General features: G+C 36.9%; 1 protein-coding gene across 3 annotated transcripts in view; it reads left to right on the top strand.

Annotated features, from left to right (window-relative positions):
* The window catches only part of PTPN4 (protein tyrosine phosphatase non-receptor type 4), a 122,699-nt gene that overhangs the window by 92,214 nt on the left and 7,551 nt on the right, over positions 1–22,934 (top strand). For all 3 annotated transcript variants that reach the window (XM_064157622.1, XM_064157613.1, XM_064157603.1), the window contains 11 exons: positions 4,627–4,786; positions 7,723–7,806; positions 7,892–7,948; positions 9,128–9,284; positions 11,323–11,489; positions 12,933–13,023; positions 13,112–13,173; positions 15,022–15,168; positions 17,420–17,548; positions 18,993–19,141; positions 21,466–21,601. In XM_064157622.1, the coding sequence (XP_064013692.1) occupies positions 4,627–4,786; positions 7,723–7,806; positions 7,892–7,948; positions 9,128–9,284; positions 11,323–11,489; positions 12,933–13,023; positions 13,112–13,173; positions 15,022–15,168; positions 17,420–17,548; positions 18,993–19,141; positions 21,466–21,601 (1,339 nt within the window). The remainder of the gene's footprint in view (positions 1–4,626; positions 4,787–7,722; positions 7,807–7,891; positions 7,949–9,127; positions 9,285–11,322; positions 11,490–12,932; positions 13,024–13,111; positions 13,174–15,021; positions 15,169–17,419; positions 17,549–18,992; positions 19,142–21,465; positions 21,602–22,934) is intronic.

Below are 22,934 nucleotides of genomic sequence, written 5' to 3'. Positions count from 1 at the left end.
GCGTGTTCAGAGAAGGGCGACGAGGCTGGGGAGAGGCCTCGAGCACAAGCCCTATGAGGAGAGGCTGAGGGAGCTGGGATTGTTTAGCCTGGAGAAGAGGAGGCTCAGGGGTGACCTTATTGCTGTCTACAACTACCTGAGGGGGTGGTTGTGGGCAGGAGGAGGTTGCTCTCTTCTCTCAGGTGGCCAGCGCCAGAACGAGAGGACACAGCCTCAGGCTGCGCCAGGGGAGATTTAGGGTCGAGGTGAGGAGAAAGTTCTTCACTGAGAGAGTCATTGGACACTGGAATGGGCTGCCCGAGGAGGTGGTGGAGTCGCCGTCCCTGGAGCTGTTCAAGGCAAGGTTGGACGTGGCACTTGGTGCCATGGTCTAGCCTTGAGCTCTGTGGTAAAGGGTTGGACTTGATGATCTGTGAGGTCTCTTCCAACCCTGATGATACTGTGATACTGTGATTAATGGTAAATTTGCCCTCTTCTGTATACTCTCTGTTAACAAGGAAATTGTGCAAATGGTTTCAAAAGCATTTGAGAGCTACGAAGTAACAGGCATAATTAGATGTTTCTAAACAAATTGTGTGTCTCGTGAAAAATTACTTCAGGAACATAATTTAAAAACCTTTCTTGAACTGTACTTTCAGTTTTAACAACTCTGCATAACTTTTGAGAGGGAAATAGAATACACAGGGTTTTTTTTGTCAAGTAACACACAATGAGTTTTTTGGGAATTTTGTTGGTTTGGAGTTTTATATAAATACAGTAGTTACAATTTTGCCATCTAACAGTAATTAGTTTTCAGAATTATAAAACAGTAATTTGGATGAATAATATAAAATTCTCTTCTTTTCTGTGGCCTTTTTAAACACATGGCTTCAAAACTGGAATGCTTGTGAGTCTTTTTCTTATGTTAGAATTCTGCTGTACAAAGGCCATACAGGGTCAGGTTCCTTCTGTTCCAAGAATTCCAACTAAAATCAGTTAAGAGAAATGCTGAATGGTAGAGTTGATACAGTGAAGTCAGCACAATTCTGAAATACTCTTTCATTTATGTGCCTTTACTCTCAGTTAAGTTGTAGATGTTCCCGGGTGTCCTTGATTTTTTTTATTTAATACCTATTTTTTTTAAGTCACCATAGAAATGAGTCTTAAAAAGACAGGAAGTGTTTTTGTACATTAGTTATGCAACTATGGCTGCTTTTCATGATTTTCCACTTCTTATGTCCAAGGATAAAAGCTATTGCTCTTCCATTACTGAATTCTGATCCTGGTTTTTTCTCATTGGAAGCTTAAAAATGGAATTTAAGATTCCAGTATAAGTACCTAACATAAGGTGAGAATGCCGACTGTCAAAAATACATGAACTGATTAGAGTCTCCTGAAAGTTTCAGATGGTGTTACTGATTCAAGATTGGAGATTAGTAGTTGTGAAACTCATATTAGCTAGATGATTGAAAATTACATTGTTTTAGAGTAAAAAAAGCCCCAAAACGTAAACAATTTTAACTTGCCTGAGTGAGAAAATTTAAGTATTCCATCTGTTACTTTCTTGGGAGTTTTTATTCATCAAATTACCTATGTAGGAAAGTCAGAGGGACTAGCCTGATTGTCAGAGGGGCTAGCCCAATCTCTTAGAGTTCAGAGTCAAAATAGCAAATGAAATTCGAGTTTTAGTACAGGTTAGAAGGATATAGTTTAACAAATACAAGCTTTAATTCCACGTTTTTTCTTCGTCTCTTTGTGCCCTTCAAAACTAAATTGAGAGATTTCTGCTTGTAGTTCCCTAATTAATTATAACCTTAAATTCTGAACTCAAGATACGGGTTCAGTTTAATAAATTTATGGGGATGCATATGAAACTTTTGCTTAATATATTAAAAGGTCAGACCGGATATCTGTAACAAAAACGGGCAGAGCTTGTCAGTGGCAGGGTTTGTGTGTTATTTTATTATTATGTAAATTGCTAGATGCAGTAACAGAGGGCTGCTTTGCCTGCAAAATAGGCTGCTTTCACTGCCATTGTCTAAGCATTCATAAGGAAATTCAAAGCTGACTGGGCAAATATAAAGCCATGAAGTTTTTGCCCTAGGCTTGATTGTTACTTCTCACAATTCATTATGCTAATATATTACAGTACTTGCTCTGCTGTTTCTAAAATACTCATTTAAGTAACTTTTCAAACCTTTTCTGTAAGTTTGTATGTTCAGTAGGAATTTATTTGTGTTTGTTGACATGTATGTAAAGACATCTGGTCAAACGTAAGGTCCTGTTTTTACTCTTATCGGAATTACTTTTTTGTCTTTACTCATGTTTTCTGTTCCTTTCTCATTCAGTTTAAAACTCTCACTCGTAATTGTTTGCAGGAAAATACATAACTATGTTGCCCTTCACTTAAAAGGCGGAACAATCTGTGCTGGCCATACTTGAATGAATAAACTCACAGGCAGTTAAAAAGCTTTGGGTGACCTTTGTAATTCAATTTCTAAACAATATATAGCTGCCTTGAAAATTCATTTTGCAAATGTTGGAAATCATGATGTTTTTGTCTTTTCACAAAAATTTTAAAAGCTTCTTATCAGAAAAAAAAAAAATTATAAGCTTTTTTTTTTTCTCCTGTCAATTGCACTGAAAAGTGTTAAGAAGTGTTATTTTTGTTCCCCAGTGTCTTTTGAGCATGAGATACTTCAGACATCAGATATTGAATAACAAGGTTTTGTGGCTTTTTTTCTTGCTACACTGCATGAAAAAAAAGATGAAAATTGAAATTAAGCCAAAATATACAGGAAAAAATATTGTTAGGACCTTTTCAAATGTACTGTTTTCATACAGTGACTAAAGAAATTGCCAAAGGTTTGCTTTCTGAGAACATTGACTTTTTTTTTTTTTCAATTAAATGAAGAACTTGTGGCTTTACAAGTGAAGTGTTCTGTTTCCCATTCATGGTTTTGTGAAAGAAAAATGTTTTAATTTTATTTTTTAAATCACTGTAATCGATCTTATTTTTTGTTTGGTTTTTTTATTTTAAAGTATGTATCTGACACTGCCTTTAATTGCCTAGAATGCAGTGATATGCTATGGTATTTGTTGTGTGCTTCAGGTTTTTTAACTTGCAGCAACTTGGTAACATTCTACTGTTTCCTAATGATAGTCTTACACAGCTAGCAGTTCGCTGTGGCTAGACCAGTTAAATACAGTAAGTCTGCTCACATGGTTACCTGTGCTTTTTAGAGGGATGTTGCACTGTGAGTTACCACTACAGCTTGCACGAAAGGGGCAGTGTCGTATTTCTGGCTTCTGGGAGTGTACTTCCTTTCCCACACAGTGGTCAACCCCTTGTTGAACCAGTTCACCTTGTTAAGCCAGCAGAGAGCTACCCAGACTGTTCCAAAGTGTCACTTGTATTTTTGCTTGGTTGGTGAGCTGCCATAGCCACAGCACCCGAAGCACCAGAATGCTTCATGGGCGTGAGTGAAAAAAGAACAGATGCACCCGGTTTTGTTGATAGAGTCTGCTTTAGGCGTAGCTGTAACCTGTAGCTTCATTCTTGGTGGCTTTTGGATTTGCAACTAGGTTCAGTGGATTGTTGCCTTAAGTTTTTAAATAACTTGAAGTCGTTTAATATGGTTCGTGGGTAGAAAGGCATATTTTTGCTGGTATTTAGAAGTTGGCATTCAGACTACCTTAATGGGAACTGTGTGGTAACTGCCCTTGTGGGCCTCTCAAAACATTATTAATTCTCAAATATAAAGCCATCTAATGAAAGATGAATCATATATTTACGCAATAAAAATTATACCATTATGCTCTTATGCCAAAAGGACTAATAAAGGAAATTATCTTTATGCTACATAAACAGGGGAACTTTTTAATTAATGTACAGTAGAGTGCTTGCAGATCTAAAACAGAAATAGAACTTTTTTCTATTTTCATCTTCTGTAATGGTGTTATAACTCAACTGAAAAATGCATGTGATGGATGCCAGGTTTTGCAAAGGTTTCAAAGCTGCACATGTTCAAGGGAAGAAAAAAAAACCCAACCAGGTTCTCTTGAAATGTATGCATACACTTTTAAATTGAAAAATTAAAATTTAAGATTCTGAGCACCAATGGGATTTTCAGATAAATGCAGTTGTCTTCAACTTGCACTCCTTTTTTCTTATCAAACCCCAGAAACTAGTGTTGGAGCACTTTATTATGTTGATTGTGTCTGCTTTTAAAGATTTAAATGATAAGCACTAATTCAAGATGCAATATAATTGGTTTTGTTACTGAAGAAAACATATTAAGTGACATATTCATTAGAAAAATTGTTTTTATTAGCAGAAGTGCAGAGTATAAATACAATGAATTTCAGAATATTTCAGTATAAAGAGTCCTAAGACCATATTAAGAAAAAAAAACCCCAACATATGTAAAAGATGAACTGATTCTGTGTACACTTGCTTGTCAAGAAAATGCAGTTACATATGCAGATGTATACTTGCAATATATTCTACCACAAGTGCAATTTTGAGATTCTGAAGATACATATAGATATACTCAGCTCTTAGAATCTTCAGATTCAATTTGGAACTCTGGAAAAAAAGAGGTTATTATCTCATCATCATTCCACTTCTTCTATTTTGGTATTTAGATCTCAAGAGACTCCCATGGATGGGCAGCCTCCTGCGTTACCACCCAAACAATTTAAAAAGAACAGTTGGAACCAAATTCATCATTCACACTCACAGCAAGAACTGGATAACCATATTAATGAAACATTTGATGTTCCTGCATCACCTGAAAAATCCACAGTAAGTTTTTCAATCCAATTTAACCATTCTGCTTTTTATAGAAATGCTGAGACCTGGTTTTCATTAGCTTGGTTCTGATGCATTTTAGAGGGTTGTGCCTGTGCATTACATTGTAGCATTTGCTGTGTACGTAGTGTTTCTTTCAGAGCTCCCACTATTTTTGCCACCTGCTTGAGAAGGTCTCTCTCAGTTGTCATTGGGGCAGATGTTCAAATATTTTGAACATTAGCTTTTCAGCACATGGAGAAATTTCTACTAACCTCTTCTTTGATAAGTCATTTACCATCAGTTTTAAAGAAGATATTGCAGGTAGTACCACACGTGTTTAAACTACCTTTTATCAAAAAACTGAAAGTGAAAATGCCCACCAGCCTTTGGAGCACTCGAGTTCAGGAGAGGCTTCTTGAATCTGTGTTGCATTTCTAAGAGATATTCTACCAAAAAAAACCTATGACAACAAATATACAAATCTGAGCAAAAGTCTTTTTTCAGTGCTTAAGCACATGCTAAATGAGTAAGCCAGTCAGTTGATTATTGTTTGGCTGAGTTCGGATCTTACTGAACTTGGTTGTGTGGGTTTTTTGGTGACTTTTTGTCCTTCCAGATGTCTTCAAGTAGTTCTTGGTTTGATACTGATAAGGGACAAGAAACATTTTGCAGGATGGGAAAACTGTTTAACATCCAAATGTAGCAAATTCTGTATAAATTTTTTTTTTCAACCTCAGACATTCAAAATTATGAGTCAGCTCCCAAAATGGTTACTTTAGACATGCCTTTGGTTTATTTTTATTTGCATTCTAAATACTAAGCCTCGACTGTTCTGTCAGGCCCCTTTACAAAGTTAAATTTCCTATAAAACACGTATTTTGTTTCATTGCTGGGCTTTTAGTAAAATATACAAAAGTGAAACTTCTAGATTTATAAGCATTTGGGGAACGTAAAAGAATTTGCTCTAATTAAATGATGAAATTAATTTTTTAACAGCTTAGTTTTCTGAGTGCTTACCTGAGTCATGTTAAAAGTGCTGTTTTGTTTCAGAAGGTAACACTATTAAACTTTCTTGCTCTGTATTCACTTATCTTTACTAAATAGACAAATTACTTTCAGTTGTTTTTATTCCTTATAGCTGTGCAAAACCAACACAGCTGCACGAGATTGAGATTCTTTTTAGTTTGTTCATTGTCAGTGTGATTGTTTGCTGTGTGCCACATTTAAGCAGCCTTGCTTAAGACAGAACACTATTGTAATTGAAGTTCAAATTTGGTTGATGCTTTTTTATTTTTGGTATTGGAGAAGGGATGGAGAATGACTCTGAAATTTTCTGAAATTATAAATTTAGGATTTGGAATGTGGTTTTTCATTTTTCAAAGTTAGATTTGTGATGAGAATTCACTTCAGGTTCCTGTACCACCAAAGTGTCTCTATCTCGGCTATTTTAAGGAAATCTCCTTTACATTTTAACTTCATTTAGCTACTGGATTTCCTTTGTCTGTTGTGTGTATGGGAAGTTTATTTAGAAAGGTAGTAGGGCAGATATGGCAATGACAACTTTTTATGCCATCTGCAGTCCCTAAGTATCCAGACTTGGAATGTCTCAGAACATTGGAAAACAGGTGTGGCCAGGATTCCTTCAGTCAAACAGGTTAATGGTGATATACAGTGCTCTTCTCAGGTTTCTAATTATAAACTGCTGCTCTAAATAGCCTCTTAAAGCAGGAAATATTATTCCCCTTTTGTCCCAAGAATGCAGTGGCAGGAAAGTTGCCAAATGCTGCAGGTGAGCACTTGCCTGCTATTCGTTCTGCCCAGGAACCCAGGTCTGGTCTTCAGTGTCAGTTAACATAGATTAACACGGTTTGCATGTGATCAGACTTTCCTTCTCCTTTTCTTCTCATTGACATGTCTTATGCTGTTACTTTCCTTGATCCATTTTTTAATCTTGTCATTACTATGAATATGCTCAGGAGGGTTTCTTTTGTTTTAACCATGAGCTTGAAAACACATGGAATTGAGTTAACTTTTTATGAGCCAAGTTGAGCAGACTTCTTTTACATGTTGAATATGCAGGGTTTGAATTTTCTTACATATAGACATGTTTGCTTCAGTAGGCTTTTTTTTGTTTGTTTTGTTGTTTGTTCGTTTTCTTGTTCATCCTGAATGAATTCTACTTTTTCATTGTAATTGATAATACTGAAAACTTGCTTGAAACACATTTATTTGATAATATTTCACATTCTTACTCTTGAAACTATGGAAATATTAGCTGTTATTCAGTCTGTGGAGTAAATATTGATAAGAAGATGCTAAACCACTTCAATGGCAAGTTGATTTTTCCAGATTAAAAATGTATCTGGTATTCCCCAGTTTATTGGTACTTCCTTTAAAAGTATTGTGATTGCATAGAAAGAAGTCTATATTGTCAGAGCTTGATCAAGGCAGAACATGTACAACATCTCATAATCTGCTGCATTGCAAATAGAATAGGGGATTGAAAATAAGATTTTTGTTTACAAGTTTTCCCCTGCTTAGTACCATCACACTGCTGTCAACAGAAACAAAAGTATGCCTTCAATCACCTCACTTATTCATTTTATGATATTCTTACTGAAGGCTTTTCACGGCAGTCTTAAAATCAATTTAAGGAGTTTCCATTTAGCAAACTGCTTTTCTTCAAACTACTTGAAGCCATTTAGTCTTTTTTAATACTATTTCTTACTCTGGCATTGCTTTGACAGAATAGACTTGTAACTTAGTTACGTCCAAGACTTATAATTATTTATTTTTTCTATGTAGAACTCAGGATGTTTGCACTGTTACTTGATGTTTCCTCAAATGTCCAGAGTAATTACTTGACGAGGAAACTGCAAGATTATTACTTGCAAAGTCTTAACTGTGAACATAATATATATTAATATAATGTCATTTTTGTTTACTAGCCCAACGGTGGTGTCCCTCATGACAATCTTGTTATGATCAGAATGAAACCAGATGAAAATGGAAGGTTTGGCTTCAATGTAAAGGTAACAGTACATCTATTCCCATCATACCTATTAAGGTTATTTTCTGACATTTGTGATACATTACTAATTTAATTTGTTTTTAAAGGGTGGATATGATCAGAAGATGCCAGTAATAGTGTCCAGGGTAGCTCCAGGAACACCTGTAAGTTTTCTAAAAAACAAACTTGATAGCACTATCTGTGTATCTTCAAGTATGTCATAGTTGTCTTTGAAAATGAGTTTGTGCTTTAACATTATCATAACAAGGCAAATTAATGGCAGCAAGAATTTCATGGCAGCTGCATAACATATTTTTAGAACTTCAATTCTTTTTTGTTTTATTTCTGTGAAGCAAAGTTCAATTCCCGAATGTTCAGTATGCACTGTTTCTTGAGCTGTGTCATCCTAAAAATACATTTGCTTCGTTACTTTTTAAAAATGTAGACATTCATGTAATTTCACATAAATTATATATTGAGTCTCTTGGTGTGTTAAAAATAGCTAAAATAGCAAATCTCTCATAGTGACAGATGTAGCTGAATAAAGCAAAGATTTAGATTAAAATCAGACATCGTGAATTATTCATCCGGTCTAATTACCTGTTGTTACTGATGTTTAGTGACTATCAGTAGTGTCTTATAACTAGACAAAATATTTTGTCAGTTTGATTGCCAAAATTACTGACCTGGTATTCAACTGACTGGAGTCAGCTGTGTTAATACCTTTTAAGAGTGGACCATTTATTTGCTAACATTTAAGAAGTACAGCTTTCCACTTTTTCTTGACTATTGGAAATTAGTAAAATGTTTGACAAGAGCATTGTTGTTGTCACTACTAATTTTGATCTCTGAAATGTGCTCTTCCTGTGATAAATTTTAGGATGTGGTTATAGTGATGATTTTTATTGCTTAGCTTCTGGGTTTGCTGGGGTTTGTGCACTGTCTTACAGTTGTTATTACAGGTGTGATATTTCACACCTGAAGCATCTAAGCCTGTGAATTGATTTGGACAAGTCTTTGCTATGTTACTCCCTTCCCTTCAAGATAAATCCATCCTAAATTCTAATTGCTCTGCAAAATGCGATTCAAACAGAGGGGCTTTCTACTTCAGCCTGGGGAGTGGAGGAACACCTGTGCAAAGATGTTACAGTGGCGGTCACCTCTCACTCACAAAATAATTCAATCATGTGAATGGTAATCTTATGTATTCTGTAACACTTGAATACAATGTGGCGACCATAGCAACCAGGCTGTTAGGATTCAAGTCCCCAGATAAAGTTAATTCATAATGGCTTGGTTTACAGATCACTTTTTTAATGTTTTTTATTTTTTCCTTCTCACAGGCTGATCTGTGTGTCCCTCGTTTGAATGAAGGGGACCAAGTTGTACTGATTAATGGCAGGGATATAGCAGAGCATACCCACGATCAAGTTGTCATGTTTATTAAAGCTAGCTGTGAGAGACACTCAGGGGAACTTGTGCTCCTAGTTCGACCCAATGGTGAGTGATTTGTGCATAGTAATAATAATTTTAAAATGTATATTCACACCTTGCTTCCATTACCTAACCTCTGTTTAGTGTCCTGAAATGGAATGCTTAACATCTTTGTAAGAGAGAACTCCCTTCCTTGGAAAAGAATTGCAACAACACAATTTACACACAAGTCTTGATCATTCCTGTACCTTGAGTGTGCATAACATAGTGTTGAAAATTAATAGCAAAGTCAAGAGTTCATATATTTCTGGCAGAGCTAATCTAAATTTTGTTCTCAGTCTCGTTTATAAAAGTGTCCAGAAAGCTGTATGGATATGAAATGTAGCTTCTGAGACTGCTGTTATTGCCCTAAAGAAAATGAAAAGCAAACACAAACAAACAAAAGACCCGTCTCCAAACATGCAGTGTTTGGATGACTTTGAAGGTTGATAGATGGAAAACCATTCATATATTGTTAAAACAATCCAGAATGACTGAGGATACTTCTACTCAAGGAGGCTTAATAGAAGAAAGCACTAAAAATGAAATCTAAATAACAGCTTGTGCATTCATGAAATACACTATTGGAGCATTGCCAGCAGATGTTCACTAGATTTAATTCTACTGAGCACCCAAGTTGCAGAGCAAGAAGCAAAATGAAAAATAATGGTGTTTAATTGGAATAGTGAAAATTACTTCAGAAGAGTGCCTCAGCTAACCTTGTAAACAATTTTACTTGATTCACTTATTTGCACTCCCCGCTTACTTGACCTTCTTGTTCTGTATGTGTTGCAGCTGTTGTGCACTTTCTTTTTCAGATGAAATTGTTACCTTTATTTACAGATTACTTAAATCAGTTTCTTGTGTGTTGATTATCTTTGTATTCTGGATGAAAACGTTGTAGTTGTAGAAGTGAGAAGCTGGTGGTTTCCTGCTTCATCTGATGCTTAAAAAGCTTTTGAACAGCCTAGTCTCTGTTATCACAGTATCACAGTATTATCAGGGTTGGAAGAGACCTCGCAGATCATCAAGTCCAACCCTTTACCACAGAGCTCAAGGCTAGACCATGGCACCAAGTGCCATGTCCAATCTTGCCTTGAACAGCTCCAGGGACGGCGACTCCACCACCTCCCTGGGCAGCCCATTCCAGTGTCCAATGACTCTCTCAGTGAAGAACTTTCTCCTCACCTCGAGCCTAAATCTCCCCTGGCGCAGCCTGAGGCTGTGTCCTCTCATTCTGGCGCTGGCCACCTGAGAGAAGAGAGCAACCTCCTCCTGGCCACAACCACCCCTCAGGTAGTTGTAGACAGCAATAAGGTCACCCCTGAGCCTCCTCTTCTCCAGGCTAAACAATCCCAGCTCCTTCAGCCTCTCCTCATAGGGCTTGTGCTCAAGGCCTCTCCCCAGCCTCGTCGCCCTTCCCTGGACACACTCAAGCATCTCAATGTCCCTCCTAAACTGGGGGGCCCAGAACTGGACACAGCACTCAAGGTGTGGTCTAACCAGTGCAGAATGGGGCAGAATGACCTCCCTGCTCCTGCTGACCACACCATTCAACTATGTATAGTTGAAGATGCATGTTGTTTTTCAGTTTATTTATTGGCAGGGCACACGTACAGCATGGATAGCATTGTAGTGGCACATGCTAAGGCCATTTTCTCAAGTGTTCTGCGCATACTGCCCTAATTACTGAAGATTAAAATCACAGTGAATTAAATAGATCTATTGTGACTTCAGAGGCGTGATGTGGAGGATCTTAGATTCAGGAGTTAAATCAGATTACTCAGGGTGTAACATGGGTCTTAATTAAAATCCTAGCAGTCGGTGATGTGCTTTCACTTTAAAATGCCTATTAAATCAAAATTTAGTTGTGTTATGGATAATAATGATCAGTAAAGGCTACTTGGTCTTGCTGATGATGACTGAAATAGGTATGTTAAAAAATGTGGATTTTGGATAGGCAAAATACTTGTCTTTTTTTCTGTTTTATATAAATGCTTTACAATTAACTTTGTTTTCCAAACAGCCTGTTCAGTCAGAGCATTCATACCTCTCTTTGTTATAGCTGTCTATGATGTTGTGGAAGAGAAGCTGGAGAGTGAGCCTGACTTCCAGTACATCCCTGAGAAATCTCCACTTGATGGTGTCCATCAAGATGATAATGCTCTGAGGGAGTCCATGATTCAGCTAGCAGAGGGGCTTATCACTGGAACTGTTTTGGCTCAATTTGATGTGAGTATTGTGTCATATGTAGCTCTATACAAGTTTCAGGTCTTTAGGGATAGTGTTATTTTAAGCAGAGCAGATTTCTGTTACATTTCATAGCATCTTTTAGCTAAACAATTATCCTCATAACAAAAAAAAAAAACCAGTCCTGTATTGTACATACAATTTTATGGCACGGAATAGTCCTAGTATTAGTTTTTAGCCTTACTTGTTTTATATATAGCTTTAGTGATTACTTACAGGTTGTTGTGGTTGTCAGGGACCTATGTTGATAAAACACTTTTCCTGGAGATGAAGGCTGAAAAATGTGTACTGAAATATGTTCTATACTTAGACCTTCACTCCATATCTAAGTTATTGTAGAAATGGAATGACAGGTGATCTGTTGATACTGTACTGACAACTTCAATGAGGGAAATTACCAATTGAAAACACAACCTTAATCTTGAGGTTATAACCCTAACCCTAAGCCTTAATGTAACAGTGTCTTTTATAAATACTTGATCTTTTAATGGCATCTTTCAAAAGGACAGTACACTTCCATGTGGGGTCCTAAGATGCTGGTAGCTGTAATCTGCCCTTAGTACTTACTTGTGCCTTATGATATTCCATCTTTAATGCGTGAGATCAAATGACTTAAAGCAGAAAGCAGTAAGTTTGTGGAACAGCAGTGTAAATTCTGTGAATTTCCCACCAAATAAAACCTTAGCATTATGTAGTGCAACATATTTGTAAAATACATGGTATTCTCTGAGAACTTTGGTACAATTTACTTGAAAGAAAAGATTTTGTCAAAGTGAGTTTAGAAGCCTCCTTAACTTAGTTTCTCAGAATCTAAAACAGGTTCAGTGTTTAAAAGTTTTAAAGTGCTGTTTATTGAACCTGGATCACGCCACTGATACTGTTATACAGCACAAGAGTTATTGCAGAGCATGGCCAAGACATGAGAGGCCAGGAACCTCTCAAAGGACATTTTTTTTGCAGAAAAAGCACAAGGTAGCCTGGAATTTGCTCTACAGTTACTGAAACACACAAGGATATCTGGGAAGGAAAAGAAAAAAATAAAAAAGAAAAAACCCAAACATGAAAAACCAAAACTGCTGCATTGTTGGTAAATGCCTGTACACGATGCAGACAGACTCCCAAATCATAGCATGGAATGTCAGTATCACTTAATTCTCTTACCACTATGCAATAATGACTTTTCTCTGCGTCAGTGTTCTTTATGGAATCTTGAAATTTAACACTGAGTTTCTTTCAGTAATGACATCTTGGTGATTTCCAGTGATTCCTCAGCATAAATAAATTTGTAGTGCTTTCTTTTGAAAGGCATTTTCCATGTGTGGTGAAGCTACTGTTGCTCAGTGGCTTATGTTCTGAAGAGCACCTGTAGGAAGATAATATACTAACAGGTCTTTTGTTTCTCTTACCATTGGTTTTGTCTTGTAGCAATTGTATAGGAAAAAGCCTGGAATGACAATGTCTTGTGCCAGATTACCTCAAAACATTTCCAAAAATAGATACAGAGACATTTCGCCTTGTAAGTATGTGTGTTCGTATCTGTGTGCTCTAAAGACATTTTACTGTGATTAATAAATAAGCAACATCTTATCTATTTTTTTTTTCAGATGATGCTACACGGGTTATTTTAAAAAGTAATGATGATTACATCAATGCAAATTATATAAATGTGAGTAGTAGTTTTGATTCAAAAGAGTTTCTGACATTAAGTAATTGTGCAGTTTTACAATGGAGAAGTTGACTGAAAAATTCAGCTGTTTTCATAAATGTAATGCAGAGCACAATGGCTGATAAACAAACTTGTAGTGAAGCGGTTTGAAAGTTACTGTAGATACACTTTTTTGTTAATGATTTGGGTTAGGAACTGGCTGGAGGGCCGGACCCAGAGAGTGGTGGTGAATGGTGCCACATCCAGCTGGCGGCCAGTCACTAGCAGTGTCCCTCAGGGATCACTGCTGGGCCCCATCCTCTTTAACATCTTCATAGATGATCTGGATGAGGGCATGGAGTCAGTCATCAGCAAGTTTGCAGACGACACCAAGCTGGGGGCAGATGTGACTGGGTTGGAGGGCAGAAGGGCTCTGCAGCAGGACCTTGACTGCCTGGACAGATGGGCAGAGTCCAATGGGATGGCATTCAATAGCTCCAAGTGCAGGGTGCTGCACTTTGGCCACAACAACCCCATGCAGAGATACAGGCTGGGGTCAGAGTGGCTGGAGAGCAGCCAAACAGAGAGGGATCTGGGGGTGCTGATTGATACCCGCCTGAACATGAGCCAGCAGTGTGCCCAGGTGGCCAAGAGAGCCAATGGCATCCTGGCCTGCATCAGGAATGGTGTGGTCAGCAGGAGCAGGGAGGTCATTCTGCCCCTGTACTCTGCACTGGTTAGACCTCACCTTGAGTACTGTGTCCAGTTCTGGGCCCCCCAGTTTAGGAGGGACATCGAGATGCTTGAGCATGTCCAGAGAAGGGCGACGAGGCTGGTGAGAGGCCTTGAGCACAAGCCCTACGAGGAGAGGCTGAGAGAGCTGGGATTGTTTAGCCTGGAGAAGAGGAGGCTCAGGGCTGACCTTATTGCTGTCTACAACTACCTGAGGGGTGGTTGTGGCCAGGGGGAGGTTGCTCTCTTCTCTCAGGTGGCCAGCACCAGAACAAGAGGACACAGCCTCAGGCTGCGCCAGGGGAAATTTAGGCTGGAGGTGAGGAGAAAGTTCTTCCCTGAGAGAGTCATTGGGCACTGGAATGGGCTGCCCGGGGAGGTGGTGGAGTCGCCGTCCCTGGAGCTGTTCAAGGCAAGATTGGACGTGGTGCTTGGTGCCATGGTCTAGCCTTGAGCTCTGTGGTAAAGGGTTGGACTTGATCTATGAGGTCTCTTCCAGCCTTGGTGATACTGTGATTTCTGGCAGGTGTTTTTTAAAATTAAATCAAGAAAAATTAAAAAACACTAGGAAAAGCTAGCCCTCTACCAGAGGAGTTCATTCTTATTTTCTAGTTGCTCACGTGATAGTTGTAAACATCACTAAACTTTATCCTGGCAACACTTGATGTATTTTTTTTAATTTCTCTTTCCCCAGTTACTATTTTTTCTCCACTGTCAATAACAACAAAATTACAGCTCCTTACCTTCCCTTTTGTGATCAAAACTCAGAGATTAAATTTAATTCCAAGATCAGTACTTTAAATCTACCATCAGGACTCCACAGAGGATGAAATGTTTGCGCTCAAATTATTTGCCACCTGTTCTATCATTTATTTTTTCAACCATCATTAATCTTTATTATGGCAGCTACATAACTGTCAGTTAATACGTGGTGTTTACTTGGATCTTTATAATAATTTTGCAAGTTAAACACTTTGAAGAATTTTATCTGTGCCAATCCATACTGCTAACTTCAAATAAATAGTATTAATGTAGCTGATATTTTTTTTAATGTATTAGTTACTGAACACTAAATGTGTAATGCCTGACATACACTTTTTCTCTAAGAATTAAAATACTAACTTTGTCTTCTCTTAGATGGAAATCCCTTCTTCCACAATAATAAACCAGTACATTGCTTGCCAAGGTCCATTACCGAACACTTGTCCTGATTTTTGGCAGATGACTTGGGAGCAAGGCTCATCTATGGTTGTAATGTTAACAACTCAAGTTGAACGGGGCAGAGTAAGTAAAAGATTTCCTTAAATACTGTTTGTTTAAAAATCTGTTGGTGATTAGCCTGTGAAAGATCAGAGGAATCATCTATTATAATACGTTCAGGGATAATGGTTTTAAATTAATAGAGGGGAGACTTAGGCTAGATAAAAGGAATAGGGAATAAATTCTTTACTGCAAGGGTGGCAAGACACTTAAATGGGTTGCCCAAAGTGGTAGTAGGTGCCTCATTCATAGAAACGTTCAAGATTGGACACTGCTCTGAGCAACCTAATCTAGTTGAAGATGTCCCTGGTTGTTGCAGGAAAGTTGGACAAGATGATCTTTAAAGATCCCTTCCAGCGCAAGCTATTCTGTGATTCTATGACTATTTTTCCATAAGGACACTGCACTCTCAGTACTGTTGCAGTAATAGCTCTTACATTTTAACTCTTCTGATACTGTTAGCATAGCTAACATTCAAACTTTGTTCACTTCTGAAATATGTTGGAAGTCTTCTGTGTATTTCTTAAAATATTTCAGGCCTTTTATTTTTTTAGTTCTTTTTTTTGTAAGGTAAAAAGCAACTAGATTTTTACCTGCAGGGATTTTTTCCTCTAATCTTCACTTGAAGGAACCCAAGGAAGTTTCATGAGCTTTTGTACATTAGTTCTTTGATATGTAGAGAAATATATATATATTTTTTAAGGCGGCTTAGCACACATCTTTGTAATGTTGAGATGTCATGACTCTCTCTAAGAGAGTCCTTGATAAGCTTGAAGTCTGAAATTTGTTACAAAATACTCTTTTGCAGCTATAAACGTTTGTTTAACGATATGAAAGAATCATTGTCCCCTAAGTCATTTCCATACAAAAATGTGTTAAAATACAGTACAAGTAATGAAGTAATTTAGAGTTACAAATGATACTGTAAAAGGCCTTGGGAGTATTTTGTGTTTTGTGTGGGTTTGGTTTTTTAAACTATGGATTCCTCTCTTACTGTGCAGTTTTGTCCTTTGAATACAGACAAAACACAATCAAATCTGGCCATACCAGAGTTACTGAGTTTATAGTCTGGAGCATTCACAGTTGCACTAACTGGTTGAGTGTGTGGACAGAAATAACAATAACAATTTAGTGAAATTATAGTTTAGTGGAACTTCTCTACATTCATTATTTCTTCTGAAGATTGATTTATAGTATGTCATGGATGTCCTGATCAACTCGGATTGCTGTTCCACTGTCTGAATATATTCTTACCATTTATTAATCGTATATTTGATGGAAGGTCAGGCCTCAACATACAATTAAAATAATTGAAGAGGAATTGCAGCATTTTTAAACCATTTTCTGGTGACTCCATATTCGCATGATGCTGCATGCTCCCAAAGAAAGATCCTTAGAGGGAATTTCAGTACAAGTGCCTTTTTTTCAAATTGCACATCTGCTAAGAACAGACTTGCAATAGCAGTTCTCTAAGGTTCCCCCACCCCTGTGGTATTGATATTTGTGGAGTTCTTTAGAGAGCTGCTTAATAGCAAGGACTTATAAAAGGACTTATCTGTCTTATACCCATAGGCAGACTCCCTGCTCTAAAGCTGATCATGAGGCTATTGACATCACTATCCCACTGCATGCCAGGATGTCTCAGTGGAGCAGGAAGTCTGCAAATCTGGCTGCTCTTAAAGAATCGCCAGGTGGGTTGGAAAAACAAAAGTACACTTGAGCTGAAATGACCTCTGTAATTAGGCACTTGAGCAGTATCTCTGAAAATATTAGTGCTTGAAGTTTTCATTCACATTTGATAACTTCATCCAAGAGTCTTTGAAGTCCACCATCTTCATCCTCTTAATCCTTGCATTAGTTTAGCAACTTTTTTGTTGCCCCCTTTTGTTTTTCGTTATTGCTTCTTTTCTAAATGTGCTTTGAGGAGGTTAGATTAGAGGTCAGAAATGTTTATAAAGCAGCATTTTTTTTGTTACACAAGTGGTAAGACAGAATATTTATATACTTTTTAAAAAAGATGTAGTGAAAGTTAAAGGCACCCATTTCAGGTTAAGCTTACCTGCAGAGATGATTCATGGGTCCTTTTGAAAAGAGAACCAGGAAATCTCTGTGATGCCTTATGGTATAAGGTGTAATTAAATCACACATTTGACTTGGTAAGTAAATTAATGGACATTACAAAATTATCAAAAATGTCTGTAGTGGACGAAAGTATAAGGAAAACAACAGTCTGTACATTTAAACACAGGCATCTTTTAAAATGTGTTGACCATAGGTTAAATGCCATCAGTACTGGCCAGAACCGTCAGGAAGCTCATCCTATGGAAATTTCCAGATTACCTGCCATTCAGAAGAAGGAAACCCTGCTTATGTCTTTCGAGAAATGACATTGACTAATCTAGAGGTAAAATCATAACATATGTTTTAAGTATTAATCTGTGGAATCCTTACAGTCTAGGTAAAACTTACTGAATCAGACTTTCTTTTCAACTTGATGTTATTTCCACGTTAACAGAACTGTTTATTTCTAGAACCTTTTGTACACTACTCGTTGCCATGTCCTTACCTAGTATAGTCTGCTCTTAGAATGGCAACAAACATTACGCTAGATAAATACCACAAAGATTCAGTTTCCATAATAATGTAAATTAGTTTCAAATCATGTAAAATACGTATTATTTGTCTTAAAAGTCTTTGTTGGTGTCATTCGCGCCCTGGACAAATTAAAAGAGTAATTAAAGAAGCTGAGAAACTCTATTTCCTTGATGTTTTCATTATTACAACTGTAAATCTGTCCTTGTAGAGGCAAACAGGTCTTAATATTTCAATCTTGGAGATACATATGAGTAGATGTAAGATAAATCCTGCTGAGAAAAAGATGAATAGGGATTGGAGGCTGCATGTAAACAAGGACCTTCTTGAACATGCATGATTTTCAGGGCACGTGTAGTTTACAGAGCATCCTGGCTAGCATTTCAGTCTCAGAAATGTTTGGAAATGAGTATCTAGAATTTAGTTCACGTACTTAGTTCTCTCTGCTTGGGTTACTGGATGAGCTGCCAGTTGTATAAAGCTGTCTTTTAGGCAATTTGCAGGTAATTTTTTTCCCCCTGTTGGGACAATTGTTCATTTCTTATCAGCAGTGGCACCTCAGTAAATGATTACATGCCTAAATTTTATTTAAAATGTGATAACTTCTCTCCTTGAAAATGCTACCTTTACACTGATTGGACAGCTTCTTTCCATCACTAACCAGGGGCAAATTATGTTTATAGTGTTAGAGCAGCTGGCGGGAGGAAGTGAAAAACAGTCATTACACATTTTTTGTATAATGCACTGGATAAAATCAAGAGGTGCACATAAAGCCAAAATGATGCTACTGTTCACATGAGGTCTGAAAGGGAAAGCTTTTGTGTCTGAAAGTTCCGCCTTTCTTCTCCCTACCCCAGTTCTGTCATTTGATCTAGTAAGATAGCATCTCTCTGCTAAATTTGTTACGCTAAATTTTTTTTCTACCTTCTTGTACATGTAGTGTTCAGATAAATTATTGATATCCTTGAACTGCTTTCCTGTTACATGGCATGTGTATTTTTTAATCAGTCAAAGATGCAAACATTTGTGGATTGCCTTTTTTGTTTTAGGAACAAAAAGTTAATCATAAAGTCCAAGATGAGCAAAGAGTAACACCAATAAAGTGCTGCTAGCTGCCTGAGAACAGTTCTATTATGGGGAAAACTTGCTGTATCAGGACTGTTGATGATGATTATTATTATTGGCTTGGTTTATGTTTGGGCTTTTTTTTAATGGGGCTTGAATTACTCTTGAATAAAATTCATGTTTCTGATTAGAAAGAAGAAAGCCGACAACTTACCCAAATCCAATACATAGCATGGCCTGATCATGGGGTTCCAGATGATTCCAGTGATTTCCTAGATTTTGTGTGTCTCGTGCGAAAAAAGAGGGCTGGCAGAGAGGAACCTGTTGTTGTTCACTGCAGGTATCCAACTTTTTCCAACTTTATTAAATCATCAGTCTGAACTTATTTATCACCAAATACTTTTTCTGTGCTTTGTTGTTGAAAATCATTTGATTTTTGTCTGCTTTGAGTGTGATAGGAGAACTCAACGTGTAATTTGAACAGTTCCTTAAAATTGTTACCACATTTCAATAAGCAAAATGTTGAGTATCTGTATTCATTGAGCTGTGCAAGGTTTTTGTTAGTTTTGTTTGCAGTTGAAATGGTTGTGCTGGCAGTCTGTATAATAATTCAAGGAAATTATGACTACTGTCATGGGGACTATTGCACGAAACTCCAGAATAACTGTAAATAATCCACAGTAGAAAGTGTGAGTGGTGTATGTAGCAATCAAAAGACACTTCCTCTCAACTCTGCAGTCTTTGCTACATATTTTGGTGTGTACATTGAAGTGATGCATTTTTCTCAACAATTTAGTTTTTTTGTGAATTCAAATAACTATTTTACCCAAATTTTTGTGTACATATGTAATGTGGGGTTTTATTTTCCTTGTGTTACAGGTTTTAATAGCATTCTGTGTTCCTATACTAAAGTTCAAATTCTTAGTCCTTTAAAGTACCTAATCAGTAAACTATGATTATGCTTAATAACATGTTGAATGAACATATACTATACCAATTCCTGATGAGCAGTGATGTGACTCCAATTAACTAGTAGAACAGACTTCTCTTTGGTACAATAGTAATTTAAGAACAAATCCAAAGAAAACCCCAGAGAAATTGTAAAGCAACAAAAGTGGAAATTTGAAGGGTTTTTTTATTATGTTGAACTGCTTAAACCTCTAGTTTCTAAGCTTGTGTCCATGTGTTTGTTTTTATTTTTATGAGGCTTCTGCTAGTTTAGCTGAAAATTTCTATTTCTTGTTTCTTGTTCTAAATGAGTTGGTGAGCCACCCATCCTGTCCATGCCATTCATGATTTTCATATATTGTCTCAGTGTTCCCCTGCATCGGTGAATAATTCTTTTTCTAGGCTGAAGAGTCCTTGACTACCTGATACTTACCACATGGAAACTATCCCACTTCCCATCATTGCTGTTGTCTTTGCTGAACCTTTTGAATTTCTAAAATGAGTTATTAGGTTCCTTGGCAGAAACTGTTTGCATTTGTACTCAATAGATCATTCTGCATGTGAATTCTATACATATTCTAGAACAATACACAGTTACTGAATAATTTTATTTAATTCAAACATTTACCTCTTGTCATAAAATTCATATGACATCAGTGAAAGACATAGTAGCTCTAACGCCACCTTCTGGACAGAGATTTAAGGTATTCCTTGATTAAGGAACAATTAAATTTCAGACTTTGGAATGCTCATAATAACGAATTTAGATGCAGACATGTTAATTGATGAACTAAAATACTAGTTTCCAGTATTACGTCAACTGCTACAGTTGAAAGTGTGGAGGATTTGGTCCTGTATTCAAATTGGGAGAAGCATTGGTTTTCTATTTCAAAATTGCAGCATGAAAAGTCTGAATTTGAAACCAATTATCAAGTTTCAGGTTAAATACTCAATCTTTGAGGATTGCCACTTGTGGGAAAGTGTATTTATATGTAATACAATGCAGATGAATCTTTAGATTTGTGTTATTTTTAAGGTGGAAATGATTCATCTAAGCTCCATTAACAATTTTGCCATTCCAGAATGTACATATTAGGAATCTTCCTTGCCTTGAAAAGGAATACTGTTAGGTATTCTTCTCCAGTTAAGTTAGAGCTCTCACGTAACTTTTAGTACTGACAAAATTATTATTATGGTCATCCTCCAAAAGTTTCTAGTAATTGTTCTGTTATTTATTCTGAAATATGAAAGCATGGATGGCTTCAAGAACATAAACTTGTTTTTATCAAATCAGCCCAGCATTCCAGTGACAGTCATTCTGGTAGTGGTCTAAGTGACACAAAGTTCACAATGTATGCTAGATATCTCTGTTTTGTTACTGGCTGCATGTTATTATGGTTTATAATATGATCTGAATGAATATCAGTTTGCAAATTCTTCTCAAGTCAATGGCTAGGTTAAGACAGTCACTCTTCAAAGGACTGAACTCTGCATTGATGGTTTTTGCTCTGTTCAGGCTGAATGGGGACTTAACGGTGACACAGACACCATCTGTCTAACCCCTGCCCTAATACTCTGGGAATCCTAATGATCAGTCATGAGAATCCTTGAGAAGGGAGGTTTTTAAGCATAGACAATATTCCAGATGCTTTGTTTCATTTCCAATTTGAATAGGTTTCGTTGTTGTTTCGGGGATTTTGTTTGCTTATTTTTCAGTGCTGGGATTGGACGGACAGGAGTTCTTATTACTATGGAGACAGCTATGTGTCTCATTGAGTGCAATCAGCCTGTTTATCCGTTGGACATCGTAAGAACCATGAGAGATCAAAGAGCTATGATGATCCAAACACCTGTGAGTATCATACTTGCTGTTCTGAGCTGCAGAAGAATGATTTCCTGAATCCAGTCCTACTGTTAGACAGATTTTTAATATACTTGCTGTTGATCATACTGCAGAGAAGTCACCTTTACCTAGTGGAACAGCCATGGCTCCAGGCAGGAATAAATTGCTAAGGCTGTTGGAAAAGGAGCAATTCTTTAAATTTTCCACAAAGACGACTCCAAAGAAGCAGTGGGTATTTCAGTGATACCTGGTCATTAGTATGAAAAAGGGCTAGTTTTCAGTAATCTAAAAATTATCCAGTGGGGAAGGAAGGAGCCTAATTCCAGAGGTTAAGAATGAGAGTAGTATAAAAGATAAACACAGAAAGATCCAAGACATGCAAGAAAAACCTTCGGTGATGCAATTCAGTGATTTTTCTATTGCCTTAGTTATAATGAAAACAAGCCTTTTCTCTTGTAGTGACTCAATTAAAGGGAAATAATCAGAGAAATGTTATTTTTAAATGAGTGTAATTCAATGCAAGATATATAAAAGTAATCGTAAGCGTATTTAGTCGTTAAAAATTGACTTGCTACCAGAATTCTTTAAGTGCTTTCTTTCCATGTGATGTACCTTAAGATGCTGTATTTTTCCTGGTTCTATAATGTTTGGGTTGTTTAAAACTTTTTTTTCCCCAGAAAAATTCAACATTATTTTAACCTATTATATTTCAGAAACATAGAAGTTTTAGAAGCTTTTACTTTGTCTCAGTCAGGTGCTGCATATCTGAAAGAAGTTTGTGCTTATGTTTTCAGAAGATACCTAAAGCGAGTCTAAAGATTATGTTGTCTTTCAAAAAAGCTTTGACCAGTTCCAGGGGTTTTATTTCTTTAAGTCTATCAGTTGTGTAGTTCTACTTATATATGTGTGCATACATACATATAAGTATGTACAATTTGAATAGAAAGTATATTGAAGGAGAAAAGGCACTAGATCCTGTATCAAATCCTTCCCACAAAGTAATTTCAATATCCCTGCTGCTCTTCCTTGAATCAAATTTGAATAAACCTTTTGTGTTCTGTGTTGTTCAGAGTATTCAGGCTGACAAGAAGTACAAATGGGCCTCCTCTTACAGGTCTTCTGTTATTCAGTGCTGCTGTCCAGTATTCATGTTTCACTAAAAAGAAGGAAAAAAATAGTTGTGTTATTCAACTAGGACAGGAAGGATGAGAAAGATGATACGTGAAAAACAATAAAGGATAGCTCTTATTGTTTATGCTGCTTAGGCGGGATAAGCACCATATCTCTCTATCATAGATAGAGAGGAAGAGAATTCTATTAGAGGAAGGAGATGAAGCAGTAA

Source organism: Pogoniulus pusillus, chromosome 2, assembly GCF_015220805.1.
Source record: "Pogoniulus pusillus isolate bPogPus1 chromosome 2, bPogPus1.pri, whole genome shotgun sequence".
Taxonomy (NCBI): Eukaryota; Metazoa; Chordata; class Aves; order Piciformes; family Lybiidae; genus Pogoniulus; species Pogoniulus pusillus.
The sequence above is the reverse complement of the archived record's forward strand: the minus strand, read 5'-3'. Positions and strand labels throughout refer to the sequence as shown.